This window comes from Rhamphochromis longiceps, linkage group LG15 (genome assembly GCF_057381845.1).
Source record: "Rhamphochromis longiceps isolate RC_006_pf linkage group LG15, R_longiceps_female_GT1.1, whole genome shotgun sequence".
NCBI lineage: Eukaryota > Metazoa > Chordata > Actinopteri > Cichliformes > Cichlidae > Rhamphochromis > Rhamphochromis longiceps.
Genome location: NC_140571.1, coordinates 43574656 through 43589501, shown reverse-complemented (window position 1 = coordinate 43589501; position 14846 = coordinate 43574656). Strand labels below are relative to the sequence as shown.

Here is a 14846-nt window from a genome sequence, read left to right as displayed (position 1 = left end):
TCTATTTGAAAGAGTGTAAACACAAAGCATTATTTTATTTTATATGCTGGAATATGCAGAACATGGCTTTAAATGGTAAATAATGTCTTCAAGTCAAAGACTGTTGCATATATTGTCATTTTTGCTTGATGCAATGTGCATAAAGTTAAAAGATTAAAACTAATAAAACAAGTTTTAAAAAGAGACGTTTCCATTTGATTCAGTGTTACATGATGGATTATGCAGACAAGTAGAACTGGGCTGAAAGGTCTGTTGCTTTATTACATATTCAGGTTGGGTATCGTGTTTTTAAAAAGTAACTAAGTAACTAATCACTTTTGAAAGTAAGTAATCCGTAAAGTAATGGGATAACTTTTTCTTGAGAAGTAATCAGTAATTAGTTGCTGATTACTTTTTTCACGTAACTTGACCAACGCTGGGTTTAGGCCAGACGGCGTTACAACAGAGGATTTGTAACTCTGTAACAGTGCCAGCATCCGGCTGCAAGAACAAACAGAAACAGAAGTAGATGATACTCTTGTCTCTTCTCTGCCACTAAGCACGTTACATAACCCTAGTTTTGGACTGCGGCCCTTTAGCGAGATTTTGTGAGTGTGTTGTTTTTGGTTTTACACATTGTGCCTCTATTGTATATATGACTGATCTTGTGTAATACTTATATAAGAGATAACGTGGCTGTTTGTTTGTGTGTGATGAGGAAAAGGAGGGCTGCTCTGTCAGCTTGCTTGAAGAAGCATAAACAGTAGCAGCTTTGTGTTTCAGCAGTGTGTCAGTATTTATCCAGTAGCAATGACGGAAGGGGGTTTCTCTCACAGATAATAATACTGACAACATGCAGAGCAGACTTGCTGCCATGCAAGCTGTTGTGTTTAGCAGAAATCTACTGATAACTCTGCAAAATATCAGCTTAGAAAAGCTGGGAGTCTGTACAGAACTGAGTTTTGTTTTGTTGAGTTTTTATTTAGGATTTGAAATCGCATTATCAAAATTTGGGTGCTAGAGAGCGCATGATGAGTAATAAGGGATGACTCAGAAGTATGAATAAAATATGTCTGACCTTAGCCATATTTCCTAAATGAAAAATATATGAGCTATGAATTGCTGTTTACCATCTCCAAGCTCTGCCTTCAATCTTCAATTGTTAGCTGCGAGAATATTCTTCATAAAATGTTTAAGTCTTAGTGGATCATTCTCATTGCTTCATGTCAGTGTTTTTTGGTCGGCCTTTTAGGACAAATGGCTTTGAGAATATAAAACTGTAAGTCTGGGCTGGAATCGCATGCTCTGTCTGATCTTTTCTGCTCGTTGTGCACTATAAAACTCACACATTAATTGTTCAGTACAGTTCAGTTTTATTTATAAAGTGTCAGTTCACAACAGAAATCACGCAGGTGTCAACCTCAGTAGTACAAGGAGGTGGTGCAAGACCATGTATAGGACCAGTACAGGGCAAAGTCACTAAATCTCCTTATGTCATTTCCCAAATATTTTATTTACATATTTCCTGTAGGACTGTGAATAGTACCTAAGACTCTTGAACATGTAATCAATCTGCATGAGCCCTTCTCTGTACCCCTTCTATGCCACCCCACAGAAAAATGTTGGAAACGCCCCTGCTCCACAGTCATTTCATTTTCTGCCATTTCTGCCCATCGAGGTCAGACCAGGCCAAGCTAGACCCTAATCACTAACAGACAAACTGTGCTTTCACGCACAGAGCCCCGCTATAAAAGCCAGAAACAGCCGTTCTGCTGGTGGAGTCATGACGGAGAGCGGCGGGGCTCTGGAGCGCCTGAGGTGAGTACACGCGTAAAGACTCACCGGAGCTGCAACAACACGGTAGGAGACGTTTTGTTTGGGCCGACACATTTGGTTTTAGCTTCCAGAACTGATTATAGAGCAAAATGTTATATTGCTGAAAAATATCAATTTCATACTTTCAACTCAAGTTGTTTTAAATTATATATTCACATTAAGGCCATTAATGGTAATAATATTGTTGGTTGTAGTTTACATCCTTATTTTAATGCTTATTTTGTTTTAATATAAATTCGTTAGTCTGGATATTCAATTATTCCCGCTAAGAAAAAAATGAATTATTATCATTATTATTATTTTACTGCTGCTGTTGAGAAGCGATAGAAGGCTTTCATGTCTCTTCTCTTCTGTTTACATTGTATAAATAAATGAAGGAGCAACAGTGACAAACTTATAGGAATAAAGGATATTTTTAATGGAACAGAAAGGCAAACACCTGCATCATAATCATTTAATCCGCCCTGAGTGTTTGCCTCTCTGTTCCATCTCCAAATAAATAAATAATAATCCTGCAGGGAATCTGGCAAATAAAATCCGGGCTACTGTGGGTCACATTAAAAGCTTAATGGTGCTAAAAACAAAATGTTTTCTAACTTGAGAAATGAAGAATTTATTTGTTTTTGAAGAAAAGGATCACATTTACATGTTAGTGTGAGTCCAACTCAGGACCTTCTTCCTGTGAGGCAAAAGTGCGCGACAGACTTTTGAATGGCCAGCAGGGGGCGTCCTCAGCGGTTGCAAATAGAGTTCCAGTTTTATGGGGCTCATGTTTCTTGCCCCGTGACCTAAACACTTTCCTGATAATTTTATGGGTTTCATGTTCACTTTTAGATTATATTATGTAGACGATATGTTCAATATTAGCAGAAAAAAATGATTTTCCAGGATCTGCTCACTGGATTTGTCAACATCAACTTTTTAGTGGATTTCACAGTGAAACTCTGTTTATGGTTTGTATCTGCAGTCGTGTTCATTTTGCACCCAGAACTCATAACCACTGAGGGCTGGAACATAGCTGGGCAGGTTTTGCCTTCAGCTCTGCTCCTTACACTGCATCTAAGATCTAACAACCTTTTTAAAACACAGCATGTCTCGTAAATAAAATAAGACCTCTGATTTTACATAAACTCTGATGTCTATTTACATTTTATGTTGTGGGTTAACCTTACTAACTATAGCTGCACACAGCAGTACATCTAAAATGTTTTCTGTACTTGGATTCCACATAAACCTTCAAATGTATGACAGTAGCACTGTTTTTGTGCACACGCTACAAAATCAAAAAGAGGCCCACACAATTATTGCACTGTGTGAAATTCTTGGCTCGGATGGTATCACATTGTTCCCAGATAGCTCAAACAGACAAAGAAACCACTGTGATCTACAAACAAATGAGTCTGAGAGTCTTGGTGAAAGACTGATCTGGCCATGTGTGCCAGATCTGTGGCTCTGTCGGTGTTGTTAGTGTACATGCTTAAACATTATTACCAAAAAGCTAGCTTTCAGTCATTTATCGTCTGCAGCAAAGATTGATTTAATGTCAAAGTATGTGGTTCATTAAAATAAATTCATGAACATCTAGGTTGAAACCAATTAGAGTAGCTAATGAGACAGTGGATCTTTGGATCGCTCCCCATGGTTTTTATCTTTTTTAATTATCTGCAGGGTCTGCTTGACCCTCCAGAAGAGTCCCTGACCCATCATTTGTCCCGTTACAATTTGTATGCATTAATTTGCAGTTTTTGATCATTTATCATGATGTAATTAAGCAGATTTTAGTATACAGCAGCATCCTTGTGTGGTCAATTACAAATGCAATCAATCCAAAAGCTCAGATAGAAATTTAAAAGGCATTTGAAAGCTAAAAATAGAAATGAGGGCAGACTGTGCAGAGTGGGCAATTCTCCACACTGGTTCATGCCCTGAAGGGCTCTGTAAGCTCAAAGCCCACTGTGTAATTTTCTCACTGCAACTAATTACAAAAAAACATTAGTTTGTTAATCTGGTATGCACCATTAAAGCACGGGAAGTTGATAAAGCCTATTAAGTGGGATATTCCTTATTAGCTACCTGGAAGCACCATCTCATGATGAGGCCACGAGTCAAAATCTAGTTCATATTAAAGTTGTTTAGTAAATATTATTAATGTTGTTTTTGTTAATATGCACCTGGTGCCCTTACCCCATCAGCCAGGGTAGGCATCTGTGATTTATTTATTTGGACAAACACTAAAAACATCACACTTTCAGAAACTAGAACATCCACATACTTTTTTGAGCCATGCTTGACGAGTTAAATCTTGATTAGGCAGGTTAACAGTCTTAATATTACATGAGAAGAAAAGTCATATAATAGAATAGAATAGAATAGAATAGAATAGAATAGAATAGTATTTCCCTCCTTGTAGATTGCATTGATACAGTATAATGATAGTAATTCTCAGACCCCCTCAGCCTGAATAGTGTGAACTTGTTTATCTGCAGTGAAATAGAAAGTGAGCTTTCCTGTCACACAGTTTACAAAGCAAATTAAAGCTCAGGCCATGGTGCAGAGCAGAGAAAGGTTCGGTCCACAGTGGGTGCAAGCACAGAACCACTCAAGCTCAAAACTAACAAATGAGGTGGCCAACCTGCTCTACTCTCTCTCTCTTTTCAAATGCAGGTGAGCCGCACTCATCGTGACCATTTTGAAACCAACACGTTGTCCATGTGTTATCTCCCCATTAAAAGGCCACAACCCCCTCTCACAGCATGTTTCCTGCCTCTACGCTCTCTTCCAGGAGGTGTTGCTTTCCCTGTAAACCACAGTCTCAGTCCTGGCCTCCATCGTGCTTCACTCAAGACAAAGCTATGACTGCCTTTAAGGGCATCTGGACCAAGGAGTTCTGGCGCTGTGTGGCGGCTGAGTTCTCTGCCATGCTGATCTTTGTCCTGCTTGGCCTCGGTTCAACCATCAACTGGGGCACTGAGGATCCCCACCACCCCGACCTCGTGCTCATCTCTCTCTGCTTTGGCCTGACTATTGCCACCATGGTGCGGTGCTTCAGCCACATTAGCGGGGCTCATATCAATCCAGCGGTCACAGTAGCCATGGTTGTGACCAGGAAGCTGAGCCTGGCTAAAGCAGTCTTCTACCTCCTGGCCCAGTGTGTGGGAGCCACAGTTGGGGCGGCCGTACTGTACGGGATCACCCCAGCCGCTGTTAGGGGTGGGATGGGAGTCACTGAGGTAAGAGCAGGAGTGTGTGTCTTTAAATGTGTGACTATGTGTGACAGTTTTATTCTCCACTACCGACCTTTTGCCTGTGAATACATTCATCTGACTACATGCTCACGTGAGTGTGTTTTACTCACACAGGTGAATGACAGCATCTCTGTGGGTACCGCCCTGGTCGTAGAACTCTTCATCACCTTTCAGCTGATCTTCACCATCTTTGCCACCTGTGACCACAAACGTAAAGATCTCAAAGGTTCATCTGCTTTGGCTATCGGCCTTTCTGTTTGTGTTGGTCATCTGTTTGCTGTAAGTACCCAGACACCTGTGCAGTGATTCATCGTGATGTGGGAGAAATTCAGTTCATTGTAATCATGAACAGCTTATTATGTGAACATGTTACAGATTACTTTTTCAAAGCTCAGTTCACCGCAGAGTGGATACGACACTTCAACATCACCCTTTGGTTTGATGGAAAACCTGAAGCATGCATGCTGTGTTAATTCATAAGTGTTATGTAATAATTCTAAAGCAGAATCAAAACTATTCAAAGAGGAACCAACAGCATAAAGAGGAAGGTCCAGTTTAGTCTCTCACGTTACTGCAGCTGTGATGAAGCCACAAAAGCCAACCTTCAATTATGTGATTAACTGTGTGATTTGTAGTGTAGAGATAGGATTTACATTATTGATGTATGTAATTTAGCTCCAGTGAAAGACTCCAGTGAGCACTGAGCTGTGACTGTTAGTGTGGACGGTGAAAGCACTTTGATTTGCTTGTTTCAGTCCCTCAGTCGGTTAGACGACTGAATGGTTACTGAGTGTTTTCACAAAGTCAGGAGAACAGGATGGAGCCAGATGTGACAACACTTGGTAGATCATCAGTTTAAGAGACAGGTCAGTCCTCCAGCTCACAGTAGTCATCGGTGCTTGAATTAAAGGCAGCTGACCTTCTTCTTAAGCTCATGAAAACGTTTCACTGCTTATCCAAGAAGCTTCTGCAGTTCTAAAAGCTGGTGGAGGTCTTTAACCACTGCTTGTGAGAGCTGAAGCATCTTCAGGCTCCTAAAACGAAGCCCAGCTGTCCTTAACTCAAACCTTTAAGGCTTGTTGTTTTGCTTGTGAGGTTCATAGCCTGGTTGTGACTGTTCCCTCAGATTCCCTTCACTGGAGCCAGTATGAACCCTGCTCGGTCCTTCGGCCCAGCGATGGTCACATGGTCCTGGGAAAACCACTGGGTAACAACATTTTGATTAATATTCAAAATGCAGAGTGAGTGCACCTTTTGCCATTTTGAAAGTAATTTCAGTCCCAAATATTTTTCAGAAATTATACAGTTAATGTGTGGAAATAGTTATAGGCATAAATTCAATAAGAATCTGCAGTTGCCCTCAGCTTTATGGAGCTTTGTAGGGAGTTTCAGGTCATTAAGAGTCTGGTCCACAATGCTTTGTTTTTATAGCGTCGTTTCCAGCAGCAGGCATGCTGTTTGACACTGTCTGCAAGGCAGCACACGGCAGCAACACAGCTGCATTGATTAGTGCTGTTTACAGGAAGTCTTCATAGCAACTGCAACAACAGCTAAACTGGAGACGTCTCCATACAGATACAAATAAATGATGTGTTTACCTGTTACAGTTTGCATCTTTATATGAGTTACAATGTGTTGTGTTTTTTCCTGTTCTTTAATCGTTCTTCGGCGGTTTAACGGCTTCGAGGTTACAGCTGACAGCAGGCCTTTGCGCTGCTTCCCTTGAAGCTTGTCCTGTGTGTTCAACCTCTGCTAATATTATAGTTCGTTCTTGGTTTGTAAAACATGGCCGTGTTCTAGCAGCAGACCTGTCCGTGTGTGTGATCGCGCACATGCTTCGACACATTCATAACGAAACTGAGAGGCCTTCAGCTGATCGAGGTGATGACGATCTTTGTGTCACTGCTGAACCTGATTGATTATGTTTGGATAAGTGAACATAAGAAAAATAACTGTTTTGTCTGTTGGATTCGTACATCAGAGGCTGTAGTGGCGAATTTCTGTCCCAAGCTTTGAAAAAATAATTCTTCCAGTTCTTAATGTGAGCTGTTCGGATTTATTTCTGACTCGTACATACAAACAAAAACCGATTTGCTGCTGCAGCGCACACTCCCGTCCTGGCTCACTCTAACCTGCTACCACACATGCGCTGTAATGCTTTCTTACCCGACACAAACGCGCAGCATTTATTCTCTAACAACATGTTATACAAAATCAAACATGTAGCATAATAACTGAAACAGTATCAAAACATTTCTCTATAGATGGGCTCTAACAGAGGTGACGATGCGTCGTTTGTGCGTCAGATTGTGTTGATATCAAACTCATCTTGCAGCTGATTCTGTTAGTGTTGGTGATTTCAACCCTTTTTGGATGCGATGGGGGATTTTGTACCAATGTGGCCAATGCCAGCTTTTTGTTTGGAAAGTTTTCTCCAACAACAAAGACGAATTCTCTCTGAGCTCTTTTCGACAATAAGCAGAGAAACTGAAACGAGTCTGCGCTGCTGTCCCGACGCCTCGTTAGTATTCTGGGTCTTTGTGTGCTCTTTCAGCTTTGAAGTCATTTCTTGTTTAGATTTTGATCTTGGAGATTGTTGTAGTCTCTCTCCTTTGTACAGCTTTGATATTCTTTCTGCTTCTCATCATTTTCACACAGCACTGTCTCGTTTCACAGGGAGACACTTTCTCTTTCATTTCCTCTGCCTTCGCACTTTTACCTGTACCTGCTGCTGTGGGGCTGGCATCGCTGGATTGGATGTCACTGCTGTTTTAGTTTTAACTTTGTAACTTAAGACAGTTCGGTGCTTCTGGTATGGATGAGTCACGTCCCCTCCAGACTTTAAAAGGAGCGATTTTCAAAATTAAGAAACCAAAGAAGGAGATTGTGAAGTATGCGCTACACACAATGTGTCTGTATTTATTTGACAGTTCTGCACAGGTAACAGTCCGGTCCAGCTCTCTCTGCCGTCACTATATAGACAAAGAAAGAAGACCCTGTCATCACACAGTCGCCACCACCTGTGGTTCACCTGCCTCCCGGTCCCGCCCCCTTGAGCTCACTGCACCGCTTCCCCCCTGCAGCTGCGCCAGGCAACACTTAGACTTGGTTTAAAAGTAAAACTTTGTTCTAAAGACATTTTTGGCCTTCATGTGTAAATTTCTCTCGTCTCCAGCTGGTTGCAGCTGCACATCCCTGAGCCTGGCCCTGCCCGAGGAGGCTTCCTGTTAGAAAAGAGCTTTTCCTTCCCACCGTCTGCTCACAGGGGTTATTTGATTTGGGGGGTTTCTCTGTATTATTGTGGGGTCCTTCCCTTACAATATAAAGCACCTTGTTTTTGTGATTTGGTGTTATATAAGTACAACTGAACTGAACTGAATTTCAGAATTTTCTTCTTCAAATATCTCTGCAAACTTCTGACCAAAAGAAATGGGATGTTGGGTTTTCTCAGTGAGACGTGCTTCCCACTGCACCACACTGCCACGCTGGCATGCAGGAACAGTAAGCCAAAAATTCACAGTGTAACAGGACATGATGTGAAAATGTTCTGGATGCAGATGCTGCAGACAGTCTGTACATGTTTGCTCGGAGCTCCAAAACCAGAAGTTTGGAAACGAGTTCATTGTGAAGTCAGAATTTCTCTTAAGTGGTTTATTTGATCTGTTTCCACCTACGTGAAAAACAGGATCTGGGCTGGATTAATTATTGATTGATCATTATATTTCTGTGTCACAGCGCTGCAGGATACATCAGCCAAGCAGCAGGAAAAACATCAATGAGAAGTTTTGAATTCTAGCTCTACTTTAACAAGTACAGCCTTTAAATGTCTTTTTATCCTCATATTTTAGCCCTTAAGGCCGTTTCTAACATATAACATTGTAAGTAAATGGATATTTGAAGTGTTTTGTTTATGGCACAGCTTTTCATCAGTTTGAATTTATCACAGTAAACACTGCCTGCCAGTCCAGCAGAGATGTGAGTCCGTCACATAACTAGAATGTTTATTGTCATCAGTTCAGATGATGGTGCTCTCAGCTGTTAGCACCACTTTGTCCTTTTTGTCTTTCTGTGTGGATTTTCTTTCTATCTGTATCTTCACTTACATCAGTGGCCTGGTTCAGGCGATAATGGGCTGCCCGACACTTTCCTTAGATGCGGCCTGAGAAAACCAAAGTCTCATTACTTATTCTGTTTTCTCCTTTTCTATAACAAATCTCTGCTCCAGTGTTTTTGTTTTGTAAGCTGAGACAGTGATGCAGCAGCACATCATGGCGAGGCATTTACACAAAGTTTGATTTTGTTATTAAAATAGAAGAAAAAGCACTTAATGACTGAAAAAATAAGAAGGAAACGTAAAGAGCAGGATTTATCTCATATCTCAGCAACTGTTTTTCTGTGAATTTTGTACAAACGTTTAATTTTGTTGATCCTAGGACTTTGTTTCCAACATGATCTTTGATCTCAGCACTTCAGGAGTTAAATATGTGAATTCCTTTTGAACTTTACCTTGAAAATTGGAAATATCCTTCCTTTACTAAAACAAGTTTCTCTCGTAAATGTATTACTTTGATTTGAAAAGTTCTTTGTTGTCTTGGTTTGTGTTGTTTAAAGTCCCCGAGCTCTATTGAAATGAAAGCGCAGACCTTAGTTTGAGCATCCTCGGGATCACCTGTGTGTTCTGTGTTTTCCGTGTGCCAGGTGTACTGGGTGGGTCCGTCAATGGGTGGCACCCTGGCTGCAGCTCTTTATGAATACCTGTTCTGCCCCAACCCAGAGGTGAAGAAACGCGAGACTTTCGTGAAGACGCCCTTCACTGCTGCTAAACAACGCCAGGATTCAGCCACGGCCCAGGAGCCTCTCTTCACTGTCATGGATGTAGAAAGAGCTGAGAGGAGGGAGAGGGAGGTGTCTGGGGAGGTGCTGTCCTCTGTGTGACTAGAAAGAAAAGAAAGCACCAATGCTCCAAATGCTGCAGTCTGCTCCTGTAGCATTAAAACAGTCATGGTTGAAGCAGGAAGACTGAACACTTCACGAGGGGGGGGCTTCTTCTTTTGGCAACCAAAAAGCTTGTGTTGGCTAGTTTTAAGTAAAGGGCTGCAAGGCTTTCAAAAGAAATGCTGTAAATAAAAAGAAACTGCTGAAAGTGTGTGTTTGTGCTCATGTAATATGGATTTCCAGTTTTCTGTGTGGCAGGAAAACTGGGGACGTGAAAGACAAACAGCAACCATGAAGTGACCTTGTCCCACCCTCAGTAACACTCCGGGTAATATGGATGCAATATAACGTCAGTGCTGAGCTCCCTGCAAACAAACACTCTCTGATTCTCTCTCGTCTTCAGTCTGAGTGTCATTTCTGCCGACTTTCTGCCAGAAAACACTGACGCGCTTAAAAGTCAGCGCTCACAGCACGCGCACTCCGGTGTTTTATGATGTCAGCAGCCAACAACACTTGTTAGGGTCCAACATTAAGTTTTCATAACCTCAATCTTAATTTATTCATTGATCTTTCTGTTGTGCTCACAACATCAGTCCGGGAGTCTAATGTCTGCAGTCTTGGTTTGGTTGTTTTGTGCTGAATTTGCAGGAGCTGTTCATGACACTGAAACATTCACTGTACCTATAGTGTAATAATCTATTAAACACTCAAGTCTGGAACATGAGCTGGATCTACTAAGCAGCACTGCTCACCAGCTGACTGGACTGCACGGTGGCCTCATTCCAACTATAAGAAACTGCAAAAATAAACTGTTAGTATCAGAGTAGCAGTAGAGCCTCTTATGGCCCTGTGACTGCAACACTCATTACAGAGCAGAACAACAAACTGCCAGATCAATGCAAAACTGCGATGTGTGAAGTTTGGCCTTGAGGCTTGAAACAGATTAAGTTTGCATTTAAAATGTGTGAGTGTGAGTTGTTGTGCTGATGGGAGGGAAGCAAATTTAAAAAGATTGTTCTTCTTAACAACTCTGCAATAAATCTCTGACGAAGAGTTCAGCACAGAAAGTGCTTTTAATGTATGAATATAATACTGGCCTGCAAAAGATGCTCACCTCGTCACTGCTGTACTGACAGTGTGTTGTTATTGCCACAGCTTTCACAGCAAACAGGTGTACTGTTGCCCTCTGTTGGTAACAACAGCAGCGAGCACTGCTTTACAAGTTTCAATCTCTCGACCAGGATCGTCCCACTGCAGGCATCGAGGGCAGGAGTCCTGCAGGTTTCAGATGTGTCCTTGATCCAACACAGCTGATTTAAATGACTAAATGACCTCCTCAACATGTGCTGTGGTTCTCCAGAGGCCTGGCAATGAACTGTGTTGACGCAGAGTGAGATCTAAAACCTGCAGGACACCGGCCCTCAAGGCCTGGAGTTCCCCACCCCTGCTCTCGGCTATGAAGTGTAAATGAACACTTGTTGGATGTGTTTTCACTCATGTATTGCTGAATAATATTGCACAAGTGTTGTAGACACTGTGCACCTAAAAATGATTTATAATAAAAATGTATGATATTGAAATCCATATATTTAAATATTTAAACATTCTTTGCCAAAAACAGAATAAATAACGTATTTGTTGTTCTTATCTGTACCTGATCAAACTGACCAAGTGATGGAATCAATCCTGAAACTGTGTGTTTAGCTTCAAAGAATAAGATGTTGTCAATCACGTCAAAAACAAATCTGTGTTATTTTAAAAGAAACCACCTGCAGGATTTAGAAATCAGGCATTCGGGAACAAATGATCCATCATGTCCACGCTGCTTTTATAAACACGATGAAGCTCATGTGCAAGTTCAATGAGGAAGAGTCACTCGTCTGTTTCCCAGGTGTTGGCAGCTAATCTAAGCTTTGCATCACTTCCACTTTCCCACGCTGTCAAGACGATTGTGACTTCTCCAATCAGCTTTCTGCTGACCGTGTTTAGGCCGATCAGCCTTCACTCCACGTGCTTTAAAATCTCAGAGTGCATCTGTCATTCTCCCACTCGGTCGCCTCCGTGCAACCGACGTCCTGGGAAGAAAGTGGAGTGGGTCCTGCCTTTATCCCTGTCACTGCTGGTCTTTCTAATGATCTCTCCTCATTGAACCATACTTCACTGTGATGTTCACAATGAGGTGACTTACCAGAAAAAGTAAAAACTCAGTGTGTACATGAGTAGATTGCATGATTGAAAGTTACAAAAGTTTTAGACATTAAAACCGTTCTCAGGTACAGAACGAGGCACCCACGTCCAGTTTAGTGCAGACTGCTCCTGCAGAGGCACCACTGGTTTTTATTTTAGGCTTATCTATTAAAATGTACTACGTGACTCTATCACTAAGCACCCAACCCTCTGCTTCACACAGATGGATGAATACTTGATTTTTTAAATCTTTAAATATAGTACAGAACTGTCAGTTCCGCTGTTCGCTGTGTCTTGGGTTAACAAAGCATGGCAAAGCAGCTGCTATCAAATCGTTAATTGCTGCCTGAAATGATAAAACATCTGTGAAAACATTTAAAAGCTTGTTTGTTCTCTAAACTCTTTGTCTGGACATTAATCAGACCTCAGAAAAATCACATTTATGCCTCTATTGTTCTATTTCTATGTTATGGTTACTTTGAAATGACTGAATATGTTTGTCTGCTATAAATAAACGTGTCTGTGAGGGATTAGTCAGAACCACATGATTCAACTGTGACTGTAACACTGTATCTGTTATGCTGCTGTTCCATCACCGTCTCCACTACAGACACTGTGTTGTGTTTTCTGAGCTTTGTTTGTTTCCTTGCTCGCTTGTTGTGATGTTTTGAAGCATTTTTTGAAGCGTTTGCTTTTTCTTTTGGTGGCCTTATCATTAGCTGCTCAAACAAAGGGATCGCTCAGTTTAGTAGCTCAGAGGTAAAAATCAACCCTGTAAATCCTCATGTACCATATGTGATACAGGATTTTTGTACGCTCTTGATACTTCTACATGATCAATGTGATTTTAACCCCTGAAAAACTAAAATAAATTGCAATTACAAAAATAATTTAAAAAAGTACAAATGATGTAAATTAAAAATCATATATGGAACTTAAGTTATTTTATATATATATATATCTATATATATATGGTCGGTAGTTGGAGGGGACCGGTCCCTTCTTGGGGTCCTTGGGGTCCTTGGGGATCAGGACCGTCCGGCCTTCAGTTAGCCATTCCGGGTGTCTCTCGTTAACTAGCAGCTGGTTCATTTATGCTGCCAGACGCTCGTGGAGTGCAGTCAGCTTCTTCAGCCAGTAGGCGTGAACCATGTCGGGCCCTGGTGCTGTCCAACTCTTCATACTGGAGACCCTTTCTTGGATATCTGCCACTGTGATGGTTACTGGACCCTGTTCAGGGAGGTCGCTGTGGTCTGCCCTCAGATCCACTAGCCACTGAGCATTGCCGTTATGGGTTGCATCCTTCTCCCATATGCTCTTCCAGTATTGCTCCGTCTCCAGCCTTGGTGGTGCTGTTCTCTTATTGTTCCCTTGCCACTGAGAGTACACCTTTGCTGGTTCTGTGGAGAACAGCTGGTTTATTCTCCTGCCTTCTATCTCTCTGGTGTACCTCCTCAAGCGGCTGGCCAAGGCTGTGAGTCTTTGCTTGGCAGTTTCCAAGGCCTCAGGTATGGACAGCTTGCTGTATTTCTTAGGCACCTTATTCGTCGCACCTTTCTGCAACTCCGTTAGTTGGCTAACCTCCCTCCGTGCTACTTTGATCTTGCCCTCTAGCCTCCTTCTCCATGGAGGGTACTGCCCCTTGTGGCTGTTCAACTTGTAGCCAAGCATCTCACTGATCACTGCTGCCGTATTGTAGATCAGCTTGTTAGTGTCGGTAATCGTGGTTGTAGGTATTGCCCGTAGTGCTGCATTAACATCATCTAGCAGACCTTCTGAGGGTACTTCACGTAATCTTGGTAACCGGCTACGGGGGATCCAGGTTTCAAGCTTGGCCATGATCCTATTTTTCAGGTCAGTTCCTCTCGCACTCAACGATCCTTCTCCTATCGCACTTGGGGCTATGTACCCAATCTCGGGTGGGGGTGATGATATCTCCCCCCTGACCTGGCGTCCTGACTCCTCCTTGCCGTAGCATTTGTGTTGTACCTCGTCAATCTCTAGCTGTGAGAGCAGTCCCTTCTTTCGAATGTTGGAACACTGAGCTACTAGTTGTTTCGCCGTCATTGTGGATGTTGGGTATCGAAGAATCCATAGGTCCCTCATCCTATTCATGTAGCCCCTTCCGCCGGGGTTACTTGCGTAGTAGCATTCCAACAACGCCCTGTTTTCGTCTCTTGCCCACCGATGCCTTCTTGTTCCAGTAGCCCACTTTTCGTCAGGGTGCCCTGGTTCCTCAACACCTGACGCGGACCTTGTTGATCCGGGCGACGTCCGAGCCGGCATGCCTTCATATTTATCTGTCTCGCTCATGTCTGCGGTAGGCTTGCTTAGCATAGGGGGTCTAGCCTTAGGACCCTTACTGGATACAGACGCCCCAGGCAGGAATCGAACTTGCGACCAATAACCTGCCTCAGTACTACATGGAAGCTCCTGTCAGGCATCATATCGGCTAAGATGAACAGGCACATGGGTCAATACATGAGCGGGACACAGAAAGGAATTGGCAAGAATACCAGAGGCGCAAAACACCAGCTACTGGTAGACAGAACAATCAGCCGAGACTGCAAGACCAGACTGACCAACCTGTGCACTGCCTGGATTGATTACAAGAAGGCCTATGACTCAATGCCCCACAGCTGGATACTGGAATGCCTAGAATTG

At 42.4% G+C, this 14846-nt stretch overlaps 1 protein-coding gene across 1 annotated transcript; it reads left to right on the top strand.

Annotated features, from left to right (window-relative positions):
* The first annotated feature begins 1762 nt into the window (after positions 1-1762).
* Positions 1763-9995, top strand: LOC146653290 (aquaporin-4-like). Its single transcript, XM_085381560.1, has 5 exons — positions 1763-1797; positions 4598-5045; positions 5175-5339; positions 6187-6267; positions 9759-9995. Exons 1-5 carry the CDS (start codon positions 1763-1765, stop codon positions 9993-9995), a joined length of 966 nt encoding a protein of 321 aa, XP_085237686.1.
* Positions 9996-14846: the final 4851 nt, after the last annotated feature.